Genomic DNA, 23,805 nt, shown 5'->3' with positions numbered 1-23,805 from the left:
ACGAGATATAATTCCAGAACACTGACTAGTTTGAAATTCCGACGAACTTTGGGTAGACTAATAACTTGAACAGTTCAGATCAAATTGAGAGAAAGACTATTATAAACCAAGATAGTTTTTTGTCACAATGGTATTGTAACTATTGTTCATATGGTTACTTTTCTAGTGTAAAATGCTTAAGGCAGTAACGTTACTGCCCATCAGTGGGAATTGCCTGTTTAGTAAATAGGTAATCTCTATTTAAATGCATTCCTATCTTATTTTGTATATATAAGAAAATGGGTTTACATAATTCATCCCTGAATTTGACACCCTTGTCGAGGGTAGTTCCAGGCTCTTCCAGCATAGAAACTACTTGCTGTGGTCAGTTGTCATCCTGCCCACAAAAGCAGTGACAGGTGAAGTGCTATTTTGTTGTAACTATATCCTGATGCCAGTTATTGCTTAAGCTTTTCTTGTTTATATTTTTATTGCAGAGAAGATTAAAAAGTATTAAGCTTTTTTTAAATCAGGTATTCCGATGTAAGAAGAGCTGAGAATGGTATGTCTGTAACTTGAGTAACTACTTTGGCTTTCTTGTGCATCTCTACATCCTTTTTGTTTTCCTTTTTTTGTTTACTTCAGGATTCTTTATTCATAGATAAAGTTGTCATTACAGATGTGTCTTACATTTTATCCTCTGAGCTTGTTGACTAGACTCCTTCTAGAATCAGTGAAATAAAATTCCTAAGGATGCTGACTTGAGGCTTGCAAGTGTCTGTTTTACTTGAGTGTAAGGAGAGAGGAGAGTGATCAGCTCAGTTGTGGAAATACACTTTGTAGACCTGTCATTATAGTGACACCCTTAGTGAATAAGCATGTTCTGATTCAAGTGGAAGTGTAGTTGAATACTTCTTGCCGATAGGTCAAGTTTGAGATACAAAAAAATGAAGAACACATCATGCGCTCTAAATTAGCGGCTGCATGGATAAGTTGAGCTCCGTCGGTTTGTTAGGCAAACAAATAAATTAAAACAACATCTGGAAAGTGTTGATAACAATAGCTATAGTTAAATTTTCCTAATGCGGTCTATAAGCTGCTGTCATTTTGGAAGCAAAATGCTTTACTGTTAACAGTACGTATCCCTTTCTAATATATACTGTCATGAGCAGTCACTGTCCAGCTCAGGTGTCTGTGCTTAGCAAAGTTTGTCATCGTGCAGCATTTTGCATAAGTGTTATGCTGAATGGGTTTATAGCGATTTGTTCTCAGTAACAATCACGGTTTTAAAAATAACCTAAAGTCAATGCATGAGCTTGTTTGTTGGAGTTAAAGTACAAAGTAGTGAAATTAATGAGTTGAGCAACAGTGGCATTATAAGTAAATTGTTGTAATCAATAGCCATTCCACAGAACAAATGGATTATATTTTTGAGGCAAAGCTTAAAAATGTTCCAATTTATCATATGCCTATTACAGAAGATATTTTAGTGTGTTTGCACAGATTTGCTGCTGCTTGTTTTGAATAGTTTGTGATGCAACTTTTCAGGAAGCAAAACATACCCTAAAGAAAGGCGAGGCAGCATGGAGAAATATTGATTAATAACATATATGACATTTAATTTCAGCAGTATATGATGTTCTTGGATAAAGCATTTTAACTGAGTATGTAGACTAAAGAACTTCATACAGTGAAAAAAATGTGATGGAATTTTTATTAACAACTGAAAACTGAAGCTTAATGGTCTTTAGTAACTCTGATTTTATAAATATAAAGAGAGAGAGAGAGATATATAAAAAAATAAGAAATGCAGGTTGCAGTTTGATTTGACAGTGTTATCGTCACCTGAAGGGCAATGCAGAATCTTACAGCTGAAGTGACTTGAGAAATTGTGGCCCTATAAGCTAATTGCTGCTGAGGATGTCTGCAAGGATGCCTGTGAAAGCTACTTACTCTCAACAACAGGCAGCTGTCACCAAGACGGTTACCTAAGCAACTTGCTTGAATGGAGTGATATATCTACTTCCACACCACTGCTAGTCAAAGCGTCTGTTTACTGTGACGTTTGGGGAAGAAGTTTAGGTTTTAGGTGTTTTTCAGCCTGCAGATAGGATTAGGTGGTTTTTAAGTCTCTTCCCATTTTTGGAGAGCTGAATTACTATTGCTCTAGAAAAGTTGTCTTTTTGTGGGAGCAACTGAACACCCTTCATCCCAAGAAGGATCTCGATTTAAGTACAACACTGTCACTGACGAATTGTATTATTCCTTTTGACAGCATATCGACTGTAATACTGCATCCACGCCAGACTTAGAATTCTCTTCAGATTTCACCCTTACCATTACAAAGAGCACAAAGTGTACGGTAAGACGATTTTAGTTTCTTCATATATGGTCAGTATCGCATTGGACTGATAGTGTAGTAATTAAGCTTCATCTATCATCAGTCCCTGCCTTCAAACATTGATTTCTGCATGACACGTGTAAAATAAGCCATGTTTGTAGACAAATGGATCTAAAACTCCAGTAGAAGTGTTACGGTATAATACAGATAGGTGGGGAAATGGAAAGACAAGGAGCCTCAGCATTTGGGTGGTTCTGGTTTTGTTCTGTCGCCCGTTTTCCGAAATCAGAGTTTTCTGTTCAGACGTGTTGTTACCACTATGCTCAAGAATGGCACAGTCACTATTCTCAGAAGAGCTTTTCTGAGTGTAGTAAGAAGAGTGAAAAACAAAATAGATATTGGAAAAGTAGGCTATAGCTCATGTCATAAACATATAGCAGATGAAAGTAATGCATTGTATTTTTAAATGCTAAATGATAAGCAAAGGCAGGATGACCTAATTTTTACAGATTTTATGATTGCCATAATATGCTTTTATATTCAGCGTTAATTATAAATGCTTTCTACCAATTTATTAAAATATGCTCATCAAATTTGACTCGTTTGTATTAGGCTCTGAAATCTGTAGTAAAAACTAAAATTTTTGTAATGAGCGTATTGTGATACTTCTGCTGGGAGTTTCATACTCAGCTTTAAGTAAATCACAGCACATCACCAGTCCAAAGGAGTAACTGGTAGCTAGTTTTTAATATGTTGTGATGAGTCTGCTACAACTGATTCACTTGGCTTTTGCGTGTGCAGATGAAGAAGAGATGCAGGCTTCCTCTGATGCAGAGAGTATGTTGCTGTATAATGTAAACACTTAAGCTGATAACAGTCTCTTGGATACCTATGTCAAGCAATGTAATACCTGGTTTTGGATGGATCTGCGTGTTCCTGCTGCTGCAGTTGCCACCGCTTTTGCTGTAGAACAGGATACTTAAGAATTTGTTGGGGTTCTAAACTGAAGTTTTCCAATATGTATACTTTAATGCATTGTTACTACTGGGAGTTAGTAGCTATATACAAGTACTTCATAATGATTTGTCAGTTATCACCAAGTTAAGACACAGTAACCTCTTGTTTTTTATTAAGTGGAAATCTTCGTTATCTTATTGTGCATTCACCAAAAAAAAAAAATTATCTTTTTTTAATTGTCGTAGCATAATTCTAGTTGCCTCAGGGCAGAGTCAGCTTTGATTTCAGACCAAGCTCTAGTGCAGCCCTGGGCTAACTTTGTTCATGTGGCCACTTTTGAATAACTGATTAATTAAACAGAAATCTTTACAACATCTTGGCAATCTTTTTGATGTTTGTGTACAGTAAAATAGTTTATTTGGTAAACATCATTTCCCCTAGCACTAGACTTTTACGATAGCTTCATTTCTGTTCTATGATTCTGTGGTATCATTGACTTATAAATCAAGACGTACACCTGCATTTTATGACTTCCAGGGAGAAGGGGAGGGAAATGGGGGAAGAGCAGTGTTTCTGAAATTTTGCAGTGAATGCGGGTTCTAAAAAATGATCAGAACTCTGTAAAGTATTTTGCACTTCATCATTTAGGTTTATTGACACTTTGAGTGAAATTTCCACTCTTTCTATGATGGATTGTAGAAGTTTAGTTGGGGGTTGACAGTTCATCCATCATATCAGGCTGCCTAACCTTGCAGTAAATGAACAATAAAAGTCCATTATTTATATTGGGAATTTTTGAGGAGATGCTTTAAGATTGCAATTTGTTCTTTGAAAATAACATCTGATGTTTGTCTTGTTTGCATCTGTGTTTTGTTGTTCTACTAGCTTTTCGGTTTTTGCACAAAAAGAGGAAACTGCTTACGTTTCCCAAAATTCTAGCTTTTTGTACTTGGCTGTTCTGATTTTTGCATTTTAAAAATACGAATATTTTTAAATATTTTTGCTTAATTTACAAAAAAATCACAAAAAAGAACAATTTGGAAATCCATCCTTATATGCTTGCATATATTGGGGTTTTTTTAGCTCACAACCTAGTGTTCGTGTCAAAGCAGCCTTTTCTCAGCCCTTTCTGTGCCATGAAAGTGTGAAAACAGATTTGGTTGTCTTATTCCTAGTGCCACCAGCAGCAGCAAAGCTAACCTTACACCCGTGATACCATCAGAACGTCAACCCTCTGTAAGCGGTCTGCCTTTAAAAACCAAACAAGCGGAAAGCTTAGGTGCATGGTCCCAAGTTAGTTGTTTTGTGGATCCTATTGCAGCTCAACTACTAGTTTGCACTGCGTCACGGGGTTGGGGGTTTCCATGCTGCTCCTTTCCACGGCATTGCGTGGGTGCAGAGGAGTGTTGGGTAGACGTTCTTATGTGGAAATGTGTCAGCAGCATGGAATGCATTGTTGTTAGTACTGAACTTGGGTTTTGCAGAAGCGTAGCACTGATGGGAAGTGATTTGGCGAGTATTTGGGGCAAGGAGTGATGGCCTTGCCTGGGTGGAGTATGCAGCATCATGTTAATCGTCGAAGAGCTAAACCTTCAGCTGGCAACTCTGGAGGCATTAGCCACCTTGGGGTCTGCGGCTTCCTCCCATCAACCTGTTTGCATGTCTGTGGTAACAGGACAGTAGGGAATAAAAGCTGTCAGGAATCGGAGCTGTAATGCAATCTTTTTACCAACTCATTACCACATTTGCTTTGATTATGACTTGGAACACCCCCAGCACCTCTCAGACAGGAGAGACTGCGCTTCTCATTTCCGTGGCAAGATGTTTAATACCTCTAAAATCTGACCTTAGTTTTTCCTCAGTCTCTTTTTTTCCTTTAGTAGATACTGATTTTAAATTCTGTTTATTTTCAGTCTCAACAGAGAAGTTGACCTCTTCTTGATTTCCCCATTATTTCTGTTCTTGTGAATTGTTTCTCCAGGAAAGCTTTCTTGGGAGACAGTTAGGAACAGAGCTTTTTTCCTGGTTTTTGGCTGGAGGGAGCACAGGAAGATAATTCTCTCAAGCCTAATGCTAACCTTTGGGACTTGCCACCCACCCACCTCTTTCTCATCCTTTGATTTTATTTTTTCCCCTATATTTTCCTTTGTCACTTTTTAGTACAACCCTTTCCTTCCTGAAAACTGATAATGCAAGTGCTGAAATAGATATTTCTATTCTTTCTGGATATTACCACTGTTCTTGCTCTCACAAGGCCTTGTTGCTGACCTCTTGGCTAATTAGCTGCTTGGATGATAGTGCCACTTAATTGTACCAGGGCTTATTTGAAAACCATGCAGTTCAGTGGGGAATAGGTGAACTCTTTTCTGTTCGTAAATAAATGGACCAAGTCAGGACATAAATGCCCAGACTTAGCAATGAACTGATGAGAAATAGAAAAGCTATGCCATTCCCAAAACCTAAGAGCATAGTATTAATTGAAACATACCTGACTCAAGTCTGTCCTTCCACCTGTAAATTATTTTAAATTACTCTTATACTTTAGGATAACAAAAAAAAAATCAACCTAGCAGAGTATTAAGTCATGCTCATAACAGAGCAGCGTGATGTCTTTGTGTAGGCGCATCTTAAGGGTGTTGCAGATGATCCTGTAATGCATTTTATATGCGTTATATACACATTATATCCTTCAAAAAGCTTAATGCTTTAAGTAATTTTTTCTTCTAGGTGTTCAAGCAATTAGATAAGTCTTCAAGAAAAAAAAAGTCTTAATAAATCTGAGAAATATGGCAAGATTGAGCAAAAATAAATATGTTAAATGTGGTGCTTAGTTTTTCAGAAGCTTTTTGGAGGTGGAGGGGAAGTCAAGGCTTTTCTCAGAGCACGTATTATTTCTGTGGATTTTTGGTTTTTCCTCCTGTGGTTTACCACCACGTAGTATCTTTTAGGATTAAGTTTCTTTATAATTATTTTAGCTTTCACAGATTGAAGATTTTCAAAGCACGAAACAGTTGCATGGAATCATTATATGAAATAGTTTCAAAGCACTTTCAGTGCAAGTTAACTTGATTTCAGTCTTACAAAGATAATGGCCAAAAATAAATTTAATTAGCCTGCAAAAGTGCATTTTCCTGGTAAAGAGCTAGGGTTTGTCACTGCTGATTTTAATGAGACATCTGGCTAATATCAGTTAGTAGATGCTGCTAGGAAAATATTCCATTAATTGTATTCTAAGTTGATCACTGTGTGAGCTTTTGAGATAAAATATAATGGTGATTACCCTCAGTGTAGAAATCAATTGACAAACTTTCTCTTTTGTTTGTGAGCGTTTCCCCTGTGAGTCCATCAAGGTTGATCTTTCCTGGCTGAATAACAATATCCCCTGGGAGGAAAATGGCAGTATCTCTTCATTGCTCCCAAGAGATCTTGTCAAAGAGCAGGGGATGTGTATAAAAAGTGGGAGGGAGGAAGGGGGTGAAAGAAGGATAATGAACCAGAGGACGTGACTGATGTATTAAAACCTTTAGGAGGAAAAAAGAAGTTGAATTGCCTGGAGAATATTATTTTGATGAAGGAAAATCTTTGCTTGTTAAAATCTTCTTACATGTTAGACATTTTCATTTCTTAATGTCCAGTCTTCCCCATGCAAGTCAACAATAAGTATTAGCATATAAGTCTTTAATTCCAACCTTAGGGGAGAAACTCTTTTTTTTTTTTCTTTTTTTTTCTTTTTTTTTTTTTAAAAAACCTAGAAGTTGGAAATCTGGCTTTGGGTACCACAGTTAAACACACCTTGAAAGCCCAATTTATGTTTAAAGGAAAGACTACTCTATCATGTTATGAAGCAGAATTTGTCCTTCTGATTTATTTAGTTATTGGTAGCCTCCTCTGCAGTGATCTCCAGATTCTTAGTCTTTTTAAAACACAGAATTGTTGAGGTTTAATAGCCAGGGGTTTCTTTTCCCTGTGATAAAAATGCAGCAACTCTGCTGCATGGATGACAAACATTCCATCTCCATGCTTGGATAAACTCCATCAAAAGCACATTATCTCCCACTTCTGTGGCCAGCTGTCTAATTGTATTTGTTGTAGCCACTCACTGTTGGAACATGATACTAGTGAAGAGCAAGAATGATAAATTACTCACTGTAGGTGATAGCGATGATGATAATTTTTAATTTCCTTGTTCCTAAGTGAATTGGTAAGGTTGCCTTTACGAGATCTCATAAGGAGTCGCGCAGTCTCATTTGTTTTATCCTGTTAAAATTCTGTGTGTATAGCCAGCCATTTTCTTCAGCAAAAAGCCTTAGTATTCAGATATACTTGAATTAAAATTTATACTCCCCTTCCCATTGCAGCTAAGGGCTCTAAGTGGTAGAGTATAAATAAAATGTACTAATATTCATCTATTACGTATATTAAAGCTTTTTGTGATCTTAATATATTTGGTACGTGTTACATGAATAAAGGGAGAAAAGGCTCAAAATATTTATCTGGGAGGGAAGAAAAATATGTTGAAGACAAGCGAATCTTACTGGGAGGGCGTGCTTCATGTACAGGTTTTTCGTATGTTTGCGTGAGCACCTTGGAAACCCTCAGTGACGGATGAGGACCTTAAGGTGCTTTACACGAACTCTTCATCAAAACCTGGGTTTGAAAAATCAGATAGAAGTTGGTGGCTGCTGTTGTAACTTCAGGAATATTTTATTCTTCGTTGAGTGAACTCTTTGTTGACCTTTATAGGATGATGCTTTGCGGTCTCTGTTACGTCCATCTATTCCTAAATATTTCCGTAGTTCTTTATTTAACCTTCTTAGTTCCCTGGGTCAATATGGAGACTTTGTTCTGAGCTTGGTGGTTTTGTCCTCATAGCTCTGCTTTTTCTCCTGGCAATTTATTTGAGAACAGGAAGAATAATATTTCTGCTCTGGTTCCTAACATTTTACATCCTTTGAGGCCAGAGCATGTGTCAGGTTGGAGTTGCAGTTATTTATTACCAGTTTAAAGTCATTATTTTTGTTTTCCTCTTTCATGGTATTCAAGAGACTGGCACTTGAAAGATTCTTCCAGAGAAGGCTTAAGTTCTTGCTGATTAGTCGTTGGTGAAATTGTAAATGAGCTGTCAAAGGTGGAGCAAAAAGATGAGGAAAACTGCAATGGGAGAAATAACTGTTATCGTTATGCTTAAAAACCAAACCAAATAACAAAACCCACAGGGCAGTAGTTGTAAAACATCACCTAGAATTTATGGGAGCATTATTTGCTTGTTCCTTTTCTTTAGTTTGACTTCTTGTAAAAAAGATGCCACCTTTAGTAAAAATCTGCCCAGCCCCATATTCCATTTTAATATGTTTGTGTCTGTGATTGCTTCTACTATGCCACTTGTGATTTTTTCCTTCTTTTGCTTTTTAGCCGCATGTGTTAAATTTTACAAGAAGGGAGGACTTAATCTTCCTTCAAGGTATAAACATTGGAAATGTCTTCCTTTGTAGTATTGCATATTTAATAGAAGTTTCTCGTTGACTGTTATAGCTGCTGCAATTTGTGGTAGTGTTCAAAAGTGAAATGACAGGAAAATGTTTTGAACTTCACTTTTATAGAATTATTTCACTGAAATGTACTTAAATATAAAAGATATGTATTGTGCGTTTCAGCATAAACCCACCAACAAGTAATGAATTCAAAAAAAAAGGTTAAGATGTAAGGGAAGATATAAATTCCTACAAAGAAGATAATAACCATAAGCACAATTTTATAGCTAGTTTTGTATTATCAGGTATTTCAACTTTGATTTGTGTAGGGTTTTTTAGATTTGAGAGAACTTGTTTTTAAATATAGAGGACTAGTGATTGTAGATGAAATTGTGGAAAGCATCATCTGTGTGTACTTCTACCTTTTTTTTTTTTATTTTCCAAGACATTAACGTGGGGTACCAGATCATTTCTGTAGTGGTGCAAGGCTTACACTAATATACCTTAAGGGGGTGGTGGAGGTTCTGGTTTAGGGGTTTTTTAGCACTTGCGTTTGGGGACTATTGAAATAGGCTTCTGTAATGCAGTCAGAGATTATAGGTTATTACTGCTTGTAACTGCAGTTTCTTTTCAGCCTGAATTTGATCCCCCAAAAAAGCTAATCTGGGGATGTTTTCTCAGGGTCACATATAGGGTGTTTCTGTTACTTCTTGCTACCAAGCGTATAGATAATTGCATCCCTCTTAGCCATGGTATGTCTGGAGCTTTTAGCTTTCTGGTTCAAAAAGTAGCTCGACTGTCTCATTTTCTGTGGAAGCCCGTTTTTTTCCCTCCGTTCTTAATGTATTTTTGTTGTCACAACCTTGTTTTTCTTTCTCCAGTAATCATATCCTAGGTCTTATTTGTAAGCATATCAACAGTATTGACCTGATGATTGAAAAATATTTTTATGGCTTAGTAGGTCTCTCACTAATGTCCAGAAAAGATTGTGCATCAAGAAAGGTAGTCTGATGGGTCAATAAAACTTTGTCAAAACCTTCTCAGTATTTACTCAAAAAGGCATATTAGAGACAAGGCTGTAATTCACTTGGGAATGAGATTGTCAGTATTGAGTGATAAGACTTTACTTAAGGGATGGAAGAGTCACCATTTCCAACACCTGGTACTCATTTGTCACGAAGGTCCCTCAGTGTCTCCCTGGGGTTTTTGGAGGTTTTTTAAGAATATTTGCCCACATGGGAATTTGGAACTTGCCAGACTTCTCTGGAGTATCCTTAGTTGAAAAGCTAACATGGATGCTTTAACATAGACCTCTGGGACAGGTTGTCCCAAAAGGTTGTGGAGGCCCCACCCCTGGAAGTGTTTAAGACCAGGTTGGATGGGGCTTTGGGCAGCGTGGTCTGGTGGAGGGTGTCCCTGCCCGTGGCAGGGGGGTTGGAACTAGATGATCTTTGAGGTCCCTTCCAACCCAAACCATTTTAGGATTCTAGACTTACTTGCTTAACACGTTGTGTTCTCCACCATGTTGGTGAAATCTGTTCTGGATTTAGACTAGAGAGGAAAAATACCAGAATAGTTTAGCTGTCGTTCAGATTAAATACTGCATAATGGTAAAGCCCTATGCCATTCAGTTTGTTACCTTAATTTTGTAATGTTTGACTTCTTTTTTCCCCTTCACGATCTATCTCTGAGTCAATGTGAATGAAGGGCATGCTACAGAACTTGCCCTTTGTAACTATTCAGAACAACCAGTTTCCTGGACTTAGAGTAGGAGAAAAGCACCGATGCCGTGAGAGGAAGTTTATAATCAGTCATTTGCTTTGAGTTTTCATGCAACGGGCTTGCCATCGTTGAATTGGTACGTATCTTGTTTGAGTGTACTATAGCTGACGTGGGGAGAATCCGTTCCTGCTGTCGCAGGGATAGAGAGTCCCCAGCTGCTGTAGTTGGAGTCTCTCAAAAGCTCTATTCTGGGTCAGTTCTTCAGGCTGACGTAGAATGAAAAGGCATAACTGCCTTGGGCCCGCTGATTTGCTTTAGCCTTTTTGTAGGAGACAGTAGGAAGCAAATAAAGATGAGCATGGACAGGATTTCAGAGGTGAAACTGTGGAGTTGATTGTCTTTAGCATCTTCCAGTTCTTTATTTGAATTCTTTGAATTTCTGGGACTCTCACCAGGCTTTTTTGTCAAAAAAGCAGGACAGTATTAGAAAGCTGTATAATAGTGTCGGTGTACTGTTTTGTGTGTGGACATTTTGTATTTCTTTTCCTCTTCAAGCTGAAAGAAAAGTCCCATTAATGAATTACGCACTGAAGAGAGCGGTTCTTTGAGGTTAGGAGTAGGATGGCAGGAGGGACAGAAGAAGTGTTCCCAGGAATCCTATGGAGAGCTACTGGTAGAAATTATTAACTGCTGGAAAAGCCAGCGTGAAGCATTCGTGAATCTTTTTCCCTTATCTGTGTGTATTGTAGAGGAAGAAAAATATTCCCTGCTTGATGACGCTCTGCCTCTGTTTGCAGGGAGCTTTTGTGGAAAATAGCGGTAAGCTACGCAAAGAGCGAACACATCGCGCAGAATCCCTCGTGCTGTGCCTGTATTTAGCGAGGGTTGTGGGAACCACGGAGGACAAGGACTGAATTTTATGCTTGTGGGTTTGCACATCTCAAAAGGCTGTTTTCTCATATGTAATTTCAGTTGCTGTTAGGGTGTGCGGGCTATTTTGGAAACTCAGACTAAAATTTGATACATAATAAAATGCGGTTACAGTGGGCTGAATATTCTCAAGTAGAACAAAGGTGTGATGACAGCTTATTTTTTTTTGTCTTAGGACTTCTAGCATGCTTGACAGCATAAATCTAAGTTTGTTCCTGTTACTAAAGGCTTGAAAAGGAGTAGAAATCCCAATAATTGTATATATTAACAATCTACTTTTTCAAGAGTGTCACTATTATTCCTTTATCATATTTGCTTTTTCCTCTTTTCTTTTTATAGGCAATCGCTGGTTATTTTGATATATTTTTTGAGAAGAACTGTCACAACAGGGTGAGTATTTGGTTATGCATTTTAAAAATGTCTTTGAGAATGAGTGGTTTTGTATTGTATTCTGCCTCATGGTGTTTGGCAGTGAGTCTATTTTTCTGTAGCAAACACTTCATGTGCATGTGTGTTTGGTAATTGATTGATGTGGTGTGATATCAAAAATGTTGTTCTTAATCAAACTCTTGAACTCTTCCATTGCAGGTCTTGTTTTCAACTGGTCCCCAGTGTACCAAAACACACTGGAAACAGACAGTTTTTCTCCTGGAGAAACCAATTCCTGTAGAAGCAGGTATATTTGAATTCAGTTGTGGTGCAACAATGGTTGTGCTACACTGCTGTTACCATTAAACTTAAATACTTTAAGAATGATGTAAGTGTTAAAAAGAACTAATAAATCTCTCAGCTGCTATTAAAGAAATTTTTTGTCTAAGCAAAGCACCGGGAAATACCTATCTATAGTCTACAAAATTATATCTAAAAATGCATATAAATGCGTGCATATGTATTTGTACGTAGGCATATGTCTTGTACTTAGGTCTGTACTGTAATTTTGATGAGAAAACTTAGGTATTAAAATATGAGGCAGAAAAATTTAAGACCAGAACATTGCTATTAAAGTTCTTTTAATTTTAACATTACTGATGTTTTTAAGTATCATATTTGTCAAGTGATTGCACAGGATTTTTTGTGGCACTTCTGAACTGTGCTGTATTTGTTAAATGAATCATGAATATGCGGATGGGTGTTGTACCTGGCACTGGGATTACTCTGGAAATTGAAAACAGTTTCAAAGAGTTCACAGCCATGAACTTGATTCATTGAAGTATGGAATAAGTTATTTTGATACACTGTAAATCTTTATAAAACGGGTAAGTATTGGAATGTGTTTCACCTTGAATTTGATACAAGTAAAAAGGTTTCTGTAGTCATCAGTGTAACCCAAAATTCAGATAATAAATCTTTGAATTAAGGTTTTGAAGGCTAAAGTGATGCTCGTTAGTGGTTTTAAGTAGTACTATTTGTTAAGTCTTGCAAATAATTTCTATACAAGCAGTCAAATAGTTCTTGCTTTATAGGCACAGAAATATGTCCATGACTGTCACAGGATAGTCATGCAAGAGGACGGACATACAACAGGGCAAGGTTTATAAGTTTTGCCCTCTTCTTCCTGTAGAACTGCACTTTTTCAGACTCTTCTAGTCTTTTTATAATCAAAGGAAATAGAGTAGTTATATTTTTATGCTGGTTTATTATTTTTTTATTTTGGCCACTTAACCGCTAGATATTTACTCACCACCGTTGAACTCTTACGCAGTGGTTAATCAGTCTTTGAGGGCTGTGTTTCTTTACAGACTAGCAGGACCAAGGGAAGAACCTTGAAATGGGGCTCATTTCTGCTGGTCAGTTAATAAACTCAGGGTAATGCATGGCCCCGACCTGAACAGTTTATAAATAGACCAGACATACGGGGAGAAGGCGTACAAAAACTTATGTGGATGCTGCAAAAGAAACTGAGGTCAAGAGGCTTGGAGGTGCTATAGAGAAGTATTGAGGTAGATGGAGTATTGTCTGTCTTAACAATCTTAATTATGAATGTGCAATGGTGAAAGCAGCATCTGCACTCAAACCGCTTTTGTAGTTGCTGCTTCTAGCTATCAGCCATGACAACTTCTTACCAGGAGCTTCTTTCTTAAAACCACTATGGTCTATGTGATCTGACAAATCATTTCTCTCTTTCAGGCTTTGACCTAATATTCTTCAATTTTGATTTGCGTATTCTTAGGTCCTGTCACTTCTTGGGACACACATATGAATTGGTGCGTTTGTACTTGGCTTGTCTTCTGTTGAGTTTCTTTCTCTTTCTAGACAAGGCTGGCTAAGGTCTCCTTGCTGCACTCATTAAATTTCAATGTCATAGACTGTGAAGTGAAATTTTTTTAAGTGCAATGACATTTGTTAAAATATGCACATTATTTAATATTACATAGATCATTTGACATTTACCAAATGTGTGAAATTACTGGGAGGTGTGTCTGGCTCTGGAATTCCAGTCTAGGTGCGGTGACTTTCTGAAGGCAGCTGCAGAAACAGTGTGCTTTGAAGCAGTGAACACAACCTAGTTGACCTTCAAGATCACTTTTGCTGTAACTCCTTCCTTACTCTTTAGTAGCTCATATCTCTTAAAATTATTCCTGTAACAAATCTTGTTACAGCTATGCTACTCTTTTCTTTCTGTCTCCTTCTTTTTGTAATTATTTAAGTTCCCCTTTCCCATTCTTTTACTCCTTCTGTTTTTATATCATATAAAATTACCACTTGAATCTAGGATTCTCTACCAGTTATTTCTAGTGTTAGAGAACGATCTGAGAGAAACTTTTGATGTAATTTCCTTTTTCTTTGTCATTTTTGTGGGATATTTGGTTACGGATAATGTAAGCCCATCAGGGCAGAAGGTGTTTCCTGATACTTACATAGTAATGTTGCTTAATGGAGGTGATTTAAAAACAAAAACAAAAAAACAAAAAAAAAAAAACAAAAAACATTCTCTGACCCTTTTCCTTCAATTTTTTTTGTCTTCAAATGGACTTTTCTCAATGCAAGTTAACTGAAGAAAAAAGTAACTGTACTAGATTAAACACATTAGCATCATTTGAAGGCTTCAGCCTTTATGTCCATCCTTGTTTACAAAGATTCATCAATCTGTATAAATTCTTAGAATAATAAATGCGTATATATGGCACTGGGAGACACAACGAAGAAGTCCCACTTGTGCCTAAACGTATTGTTTGAGTCAGGACAAGCTCTTTTCTTAGTAAATATTGCAAAATAAATAGAACTAATATGATTTGAGCCTTGCAATAATCTGACCAGTGTACCCATGGTGGCATTTGCTTTCAGTATTTTAGTAGGTTATGAAAGAGGACTTTGGTGGTATAAAATGCATTTAAAATGTTTTCCTGTTTTGAAACCATCTTTCAGACAGGGCAGTGTTGGGTTTTTTGTGTGGAGTCATTTGGGGTTTTTTTTCCCCCAGTAAAGAAAAATAGTTCCCTCAGATTTCTAATTCTGAGTAAAATAGGCTGACTTAAAGTCTCTATCAGATGCTTTACAGCTTTGGGGGATATGCCTGAGGTGGTGATAAAGCACTGTCGTATTTGGATTTGCTCTGTAAAAGAGGTTAAGCTTACAGATATCTGAACCTGTTGGGTATTTACCAGGAAAAGGCTGCTTTATGCCGTGGCAAAATTGTTTTGTTCCGCAGCGTGAACTAGCTAATTCTCTCAGCTGTTTGATGCCAGGTTATTTTCTGTAAAAACAGATCTATTTTCTCAGCCATAAAGAAAGACTGAATGTTTTGATCTCTAACGATAACGGAATCGAGCCATTACAAGCCGAAGGATGGGGCTTGCAACTAATCCTCCCTCCTTTGCCATTCCTGCCGCAGCCTGCGCTAGGCATGCAGTGTTTGCAAATTCTGTGCGATGAAATGGGAGAGGTTTAATCTAGGTCCAAAGATCCAGAGAGTGAGGCAATACCAGTTAAACCTAATTCATACTTCTGATTTGCCACCGAAATTCCGCTTGATACCTAACTCGGGTAGACAGCTTTATATATAGTTTTAATGGATAATTTTTGTTGATTTGGTTTAGATTTAATGTGTGAGCGTGTGAGCGGGGGATATTCTCTTACTACTCTTGTATTCTGAAAAGCTAGTTTTCCTCCTCATAGGCTGTGGCAAGAGCCTTGAAGCTGATGCACAGTGAAGTAAAACAAAATAGCATCAGCATGTTGGATATGCTTTAACTGCTTAGCAAGCAGTAAAATTAAAGAAACTGGAGAAAGAAGCTAGGTATTTTATTGCCAGAAAAACTGGGTTTTCTCAGTCCAAAGTGTGTTGTGTTGTAGACTCCCTACAGAGTACAAGGTTTCACTTAGCGGCCCTTTTAATAGCTTGGAAATGTCTTCATTTTGAAAGTTGAAATTGAGATGCCAGAGCAGTATCTTTGTCTTATTAATGGTCTAAACATAAGTATTTTCCTTTTGTTGTTTGTTGAAATATTCCTGCTAAGTTTCATAACCAAAAACTGTATACAGAATATCATTCTCATTTGGTTGTCTCTAGCATTTATTAAATAAATAAAAAGCTTACAGAAATTTTTTTAAAGGGCTCGCAGAATCTTGTCACTACCAGTGCATTAAGTTAAAACCCAGATCTCTCTGCAAGCAAATTCTATTAGCAATAAAACAGCATATTGTCGGCATTTTGTGTTCTTGATATTGCCTTGCAGTGGAAATAAAGCCTTGATTTGTTTTTTCTATGGTGCTAAAAAGGGGCTAGCACAGCAAAACTGAAGTAGAACTCACATGACTGAGCCCCTGTAAAAATCCTTGATTATCTTTAACTCCCCAGTCTCCATAATTGGGTAGCTGTTTGTAAATTTACAAACTGAAAAAAGTTAATTTGTCTACCTAGAGAGCTTTGTTAAAAGTAGGAAAACAACACTGGCACAATTAATCTGTCTGAATGTTTTGATCTTGTACTGAAATACTTCAATATTGTACATCCCAGTTGGATAATTTGGTTCCTCATTGAGATTTTAGCGTCTGTTTTGCCCGTCCACAGCTGCAGCATGGTGTCTGTAGCACGCTGTCACTTGTTTACTTGCAAGTGATACCTCCAAAAATGATGCTCGCTTTTAAAATCTAGTAATTGTTAAAACTTGAATTTTGAGGTCACACTAAATCTTGCATGTCTTAGGCTGTATCTTTCGAAATCTGCAGTTTAAAAATCATCCTGCTGACTTTTCAGAAACATTTGTAAGTGTGTATTTCAGGCACTAAATTGAGAGAATCTCTTCCCGCGGCTGTTTTATCTCATTGAAAGATCACAGAAGTTCTGTATCTAGACAGGAAAACTTGGATGGATTTCTCATGCTGTTCTCTGTGACCCCCTTTGCGAGTTCCGCAACTGCAAGTGGATATGGCTCATAGAGCAACGGCAATCTTAGTTTTCTCAGAATTTTATTACAAGAGCGAAGAGAGGAAGATTTGAGACAAGGCTCCACAGTTTAGGAGCTCCACTACAAGAACTAGTGAATTAAGACTAGTTCTAGGTGAGTGAGTTTGGCTACTACAGCTATACTTTTTGGAGGACCATGTATCTGACCTTCACGGTTCCCTGTGGCAAATATTTCTGGTATTTGAGCTATCTTGGGAATCTTTGTTATCTTAGGCAGCCATAAAGACTGTCTTAGCTTACTCAACTGGTTGTGTAGACTTCTTTGCAGCAGCCTAGCTCATAGTTTGTCTTAGAGTGGAAACATGCCAATTGAGTAAAAAAACTCTTTGGAGAATATACTCAAGGCGTGAGAGGAAAAGACAGAACCTCAACGTAGTTTCAGAAGAGGCTGAACAATGGAAGGGAGTTGGTAAACAGCTGCTTAGTTCATAGGAGTAACCAGCCAGTGGAAGAAGGGTGTCACAGATCAGATGGCTAATACCGAAAGGCAGCGATTACTGCTCAGTACGGAATTACTGGTCATTGGCTCTCATTGCATTGTGATTCAGTAAGAGACGTGGCCAAATGGGAAGGTGGCAGTCTGTAGGGCTGCAGGTGCCTGCGGTTTATGATGATGAATGGCAGGATTAAGGATAAGTTACCGAGTTTAAGGGAAATGCTCTTGGTCCCACCACAAATGATTGCTGTCTTTCCTTGTTCTTTTTCATTTCCAGAAGATAGATGGTATATGGAAACTACTTTCTAGCCAACTCTTCTGGAGTAATGCTTTTGAGACTTGCTTTTTTTCCAGTTGCTTGCGTAAGGTAGTGGGTTCACTTAGTCTAAACTGGAGTGGAAAACCGGATGGTGTTTAATTTGTCAGCCTCAAGCAAGGACAATCTTACCATGAAGAGCGATGTCAGAGCTTACAGTCATCTAACTGGGAAGGCATGCATGACTACCACTTAGAAGCTTGTGGTTATTGCAGTGTAGGAGATTTTTAAAGATACTTCTCTCCAGCAGTTCAGTAGTTAAGGTGTCTTTAGCCCAAGTTCACTGCAGTTTTCTAACAGCTGTCTTTTGAAACTATTCCAGTGAGATCTTTTGTATGGTTCTAAAATTTCAATGCGGGTCAGAATAAAGAATGCTTTGAGTACCATGTTCGTACTGTTTGCTTCATAAAGCTCTTCCACAGGGAGAAGGAAGCCTGAAAGATCTTGATTGCTGGCTGCCTTCAGTAACTCTTTCAATCTTTTTCCTAATCGAAGAGGGAGGGGACACCAAGTTGCATTGAAAGGCAGGGCAGTTCTTCACATTACAAGTTCATTGCCATTGGATCATTTGGAGCTTTAAGTAGATGTTACGGATATGTATGCAGGAGACTGCATGGAATCTTTGGGTTCCATCAAATCCTTTCAGATTAATCAAGTTCGAGACTGAAAAAATATGGTTTGTTGGGCCTAAACACTTTTAGTGATCACGCTCTTGCACGGAGATGTGTCTTCGCTCCCAAACTGCAGGCTTGCCCCATGTATTATTGTATTGCACAGGCATAAGTGGAAGATGCAATTGCTTACAGTTTTACTGATAGTAAAAGAACCAAAATAAACTCTTCTGGTTGTTCAGAGCACACGTATAGGGTGTACTGCAGAGCATGTCATCAGACATGTATTATTTGGCAGTGTGGACCTAGGGGTTCATGTTTTCCTGTGATAGCAAGCCTTCTGCAGCACTTCTGCTCAATTCTTTTGTGATTTTTTTTTTTTTTTCTTTTTGGGGACAAATTTCAGGACTCCCCAAGGGATAATAAAAATGCAGGGAGGGGATTGTAATGGATTCAGTTTTGTCCTAATCAAACTGCAATGGCACTGTGCGGTTTACTTGCATTCAACTGAGCGTGATAAGAGCAAGGTGATGCAGCTGAGTCCCGGAGACTGCTTCCTCCAGGCACCTCACAGGACAGCAGAACGGTGAAAAAACATCAGTCATTTTCTATCTACATGACATTGATTAATGGTTCAGAACTGCCTTTCTGTTACTTGGTTGCACTGCTGTTGTTTGTTTCGTCCCTCAGAAACGACTGTTTAGAAAGGCAGATTTAATGTGGTTACTGTATAAGAAAGGAGCTGAGAAAAATGGAATGTTTCGTTTCATTAACCGCCTGTACAAACAGAATCTGAGGGTTCTGTTCTATGAAGTCAGCTGTAATTCATGAAATTAAATATAATTTTTACTTAATAAAATAATAATCATCTTATTAAAGATGGACAATAGATTGATGAGTTTTTTCTAGTAACCGCAAGCAGCAATCTTCACAAAAGCATAGTGAAATTAAGAGATAGCTGCTCAGTAAGCTCATTAAAAACAAGACCAAAAAGCCTGTAGAGGTAGTATTTCCTTGCAATATGAGGCAACATCTGTATTTGGGGAATTTTTTTTCTTCAGATATTAGAATATTCACTGAGTGTGTAGTTTCCTAAAGATACGCAATGCGTATGTTGGTCATGAAGCCTGAGCCGGGCTAAAGGAACACAAGTTGTCATTCCAGAGCTTTTGCAATGACATGCAAGTTGCGTAGAAGTTTGAGTTGTAACCAACCTTTTGAGGATCTGACTGAAGGCCACCAAAGAAGGTATCCTGATTCTTACAGTCCCCCAATGTGGTGTTAGAAGGAGAAGGTCCTCTGACCTCAAAATTAGTCTCTTGTTGGGGCACTTCATTTCAGATACCTTACTTGAAAATGTTAATGCTGTTGGCTTAAAGTTTTGTTTTATTTTTTCTAACATAAATATGGTGTTATTTAAAAACTTCATACATTGTCAGATGTAAAAATGAAATATACATTCTGCCTGTCTGCAGTCCATGCCTTCAAATAAAATAGAAAATACTAACCTGGAGGTATTTGGGTTCAGCATCTGGGTTGTATCTTGAGCTCTTTCCAAAATGATGATTTAGCTATTTTTATATGTGACAAGTCTGAAATAGCTCCTGTGCTAATCTGAATTTGAAGCAATGTCTGCACAATGTACTGTAAGTATTTACGTAGCTCAAACCGCATGTGAATCTAGTGATTTGCACTTAAGGGGATGTTGATACCTTCTGACTTCAGGCCTTTAGTCTAGGTGCCAAAGTCTGGAAACCATTCTTCACATATACACACTTAAAATTGCTGTGTATGTAAATATTTCAAGCACAGAGATGTTTAAAAAGTTACTTTTTTGTACATGTGTAGTATTATATGTTCAATCATGTATGTCCATGTCAACAAAGAAATTTGCATTTGCAAAGAAATCTGCAGGTTGCTTCCACTTCTTTACTTCTTGATGATTTTTTTTTTCTCTTTCTATGAAAATAAAGACTGGAGGCTAAATTCTTCAAGTACTAGATTGACAGCCACACTTAATACATTTTGGAAATTTATTAACCTTTCTCCACTATTTAGTGAGGACAATGTAGCCCAAATGTCAGTTATATATGATTTAGGAAAATTCATGAAACTCTACCCCATATCTTTGCTCTGCAGAAATCTGAGGGTTTTCTTTTTGGTACCCCCCGGCTTCCCAATCAGGCACACAAGTCTGGAAAAATCTTAGGGCACTGCCCAGGGAACATGGAATTTGCAGGCATATTGTTGGGGTGTGGGATGGAGGCTGAGGGAAGCAGATGAAAGCCAGTAAGAAAACTAAATTCTCTTTAATGTCCTCCTATGCCACCACCTCAGTAAATTTGGGCTTAATACTCAACAGTATGAATATTGTTAATTAAAGTAACTCAGTAAGTATCTGGAAATCAAGAACCTTGTTGAAAGCTCGATCTCTCAAAATAAAGCTTTTAAGTAAGCAAATAGTAGACCCTATGAGTAGTTGGAATTAGCTGTGGATTTCAGTTTGTGACTTTTACATGATGGATACAAACTTGTAAGTCTTGTCTTGAATTTATATAGCATGAGTCGGTCCTAGAGCTCTTGAGATCTATAAAATCTAGTTTTCTGCTGTCGTCTTATAAGGCTCATAGATGCAGGGGGAAAAGAAGTTAAGAACAATGCGCCTATAGAGAAATGGACTCATTCTTCCTTCGTTTAGTCCTGTATAAAGTTTCAGAATGTTTTATGGCTATGTAGGCTTTTCACATCTTATCCATTGAGTATGTTTGCATGACAGTAAAGTGGACTGTTAGGTAATGAAATTGGACTTACAGAGCCACAAATAATCTCCTATCTTATGTGTAAAAAGTAAAACATCTCTCAGTATATACGAGTTCCTAAGCTGGCACAGCAGGTTTAATTTTTCTCCTCATTTATTTCAGAATCTGAAAGTACTTTTACAAGCTAGAACGGACCTTTGAATTATGTAAGGAGTAAATACGGAAAAACTTGATGTGCTGTGGAACTGTAGCTGCTGTTGGCGTGGAACCAGGCTTGATCAGCGCAGGCTAGGACAAAATGTTAAGCAGAAACATCAAGGCCTGGAATTTCTCTAGGAGGAAAGCTTTTACTTAAATTTAGTAACATCGAAAGCAAGAGCTGTGCCCCTCTACCTTGGGAAGAGATGCATCTCAGCTCTTTCTGTCTGTCAGTGTTCTCTCTGGTTTTAGCAGAAGCCCGTACGTGCCAAGCGGTATAGTCAAGAAAGCCTGATAGTTTGTAAAGTAAAATATTACCTAATTAGAACTTAAACGAAATGCAGTGCAAATACAGATCACATTGCGTGTGAAGTAGGAGGTTCTGTGATTGCTTGGTTTTACTGAAAGTTGGTAGTAGTGATGTGTTTAAATTAGGGAGCTCAGCAAAGGAATAAGTCAATATTAAATTTTACAGACTAGCCATTTTGCTTTTCTATACTTTTTGTGTTACTGCTAATTTTGTTGCTTACTTCATGGTCAGAAATTTATGTTCAAGAATCTAAAGATGTGATACATCATTTCATGGGAAAATGAGTTAAAATTTGAAACCGAGGCAGAGCGGGGGGAATAGTACCATGGCGCTTAGTACCTGACCAGCTGAGACTTGGGTGTGTCTGGAAATGCTAGGCAGCGATGCGCAGATCCAACGCAACCAGATACAGAGAGAGGTTAATGTATCCAAGGGAGAGGTTAATGTATCCGAGGAATACAGTGTTTTTCCTCAATTGCAAGGAAAATAATTGGCATATCAGCTCTTTGCGGGGGGGTCATCTGAGAAGTAAAGCATCGGACATAACTCAGCAACTCACGAGGTTGAACTGCAGTCAGTTTGACTTCACATTTGTTGTCAAGACCATTGTTTAGAGCTCTGAAAACGTGAAGGAAACCTTTGTAGATTTGTTTAATTCTGATTAATTTGGAACAGCTTCTCATGCAACATAAAGGTGTGTAACGCATCTTTGCTGTTACTGTGCATGATTCAGTAACGTAAGCATTTCCTTTTTGCTTTTGCAGGAGAGGCTCTGAGAGGAAAGATAACAGTCCGCAAAAACAGAAAGGATCCACGGTCCCTCCTGATAACCCTTTCAGTGAAGGACACGCAGCAGACCTACAGCCTTCAGTGAAAATTCTGTGCATATAACCCTGGGAAATGTCAAATGTAAATGTTAGATTTAACTCTTGGTAACTGTTTCTAAATATCCAAAACTTGTAAACTCTTGGATTTTTGTACGTATATGCACACACAAGAATATGAAAAGTTTACATATAAATTGAGACAGTACTGTTTGGATGCTTTTGCACTGGGATGTGGAGACTGACAACAAAATCAGATTCTGCTGTGTTTCACATGATGTGGGGAAGGTAAGAAAGATGGGTTTGGGTTACGTGAGGCTGCTAGATGAGAAAAATCAGATTAAAGTCTTGCTATGAGGAACAATAAATATAATGTCTCAGTATTGTTGTATTCTCCACCTGGCAAAATCCTTGTGCAATTTTTTAAATTTTTTTTTTTTTAAGGAAAGAAGCAGCTAAATCATGTGCCAGTGTACCTCGGCAGTAGCTGGAAAACCCAGTTGGAATAAGTTTGCAATTCCAACTGCAAGATTGCAGCAACAAAGACTTTATTTTTATTACACTTCTATAATTAAAAAGTTGTATCACGTCAGTTACGTTTATCCGAATAAATGAACCGCGTACGTTATATAAGGCAGTTGCCAGTTTCCTTGTTTTCTTTGTAACTGAAATTCTTCTGTCTATCCAGTGATGGTTCATTTATTTGTGGCTACAGTTTTTTTCTGTACTAGCCTATTGCAGCATAGGTGGTTGGAAGCATGTATTTTGGCAGCTTTAGGAAAAATACTATGAACAAATAGTGGCAGTTGCTGCAACGGTGGGTTTGGTTTGGCTGCTTACAGAAACAGGCTATGAACAGTCGAGGATTGGGGGGGGGGACGGACGTGTCGTGATGTTTAAACACTTTAATCTGCAATAGGGTTGGAACTAAGGGTAACACCATGCAGTTTATGGGCTTGTATTTCTCTTGAAAGTGGTTTCAAGAAGGAAAGGTGACAGTGTTTTGCTCGGGATCTCTGAACTGCTGTTAAAGTAACATTAGAACCTTTTTTAAAGGACTAAGACAAGAAGGAAATCCTTTCCTTTGGAATCTACTCAACAGACTTTAGGTAATTGTGTGTTGTGTAATGAGGTGAAATACTTTTGCTTGTAAGTAAAGAAGTGTGTTACCGGTGGTAATGCCAATTTGGCAGAAAAGTGGAAACTTTTATTCCAAAAGCTGAAATTCTCCTGCAACGCAGCACTTGATGTCACACAGTGAAGTGGGCACTGAATAGGAAGTCACAATTGCTACAGGGGTACTGTAGACTTGTGAATTTGTGTTTCATCTTGGGCTGCTTTCATGCTCTCATGGAAACACACGGTGTATTAATTTGCATCCAAATAATGTCCTTGGCTTGGGGCGGGGGGGGATTCTTTCCTGTGTGAAAACTATTGAATCACTAAAGGCACACGTGAAGGTAATAGCACGTCTGTTCTTCAAGAGGATAAAAGTTGGCCTGCCCCAAATTGTAAGTGACATTTAGTGGGAAAGAGTCTTCATT

General features: G+C 37.9%; 1 protein-coding gene across 1 annotated transcript in view; it reads left to right on the top strand.

Moving 5' to 3' along the window:
- Positions 1-22,898, top strand: part of PRMT3 (protein arginine methyltransferase 3) — a 59,777-nt gene extending 36,879 nt beyond the window's left edge. The window contains exons 13-17 of the mRNA XM_075755363.1: positions 2,255-2,341; positions 11,740-11,790; positions 11,989-12,076; positions 22,202-22,346; positions 22,706-22,898. Of these exons, the coding sequence (XP_075611478.1) occupies positions 2,255-2,341; positions 11,740-11,790; positions 11,989-12,076; positions 22,202-22,311 (336 nt within the window). The 3' untranslated portion in view covers positions 22,312-22,346; positions 22,706-22,898. The remainder of the gene's footprint in view (positions 1-2,254; positions 2,342-11,739; positions 11,791-11,988; positions 12,077-22,201; positions 22,347-22,705) is intronic.
- Positions 22,899-23,805: the final 907 nt, after the last annotated feature.

This window comes from Balearica regulorum, chromosome 5 (genome assembly GCF_011004875.1).
Source record: "Balearica regulorum gibbericeps isolate bBalReg1 chromosome 5, bBalReg1.pri, whole genome shotgun sequence".
Taxonomy (NCBI): Eukaryota; Metazoa; Chordata; class Aves; order Gruiformes; family Gruidae; genus Balearica; species Balearica regulorum.
Note: the sequence above shows the minus strand (reverse complement) of the source record. Positions and strands in the feature narration are given on the sequence as shown.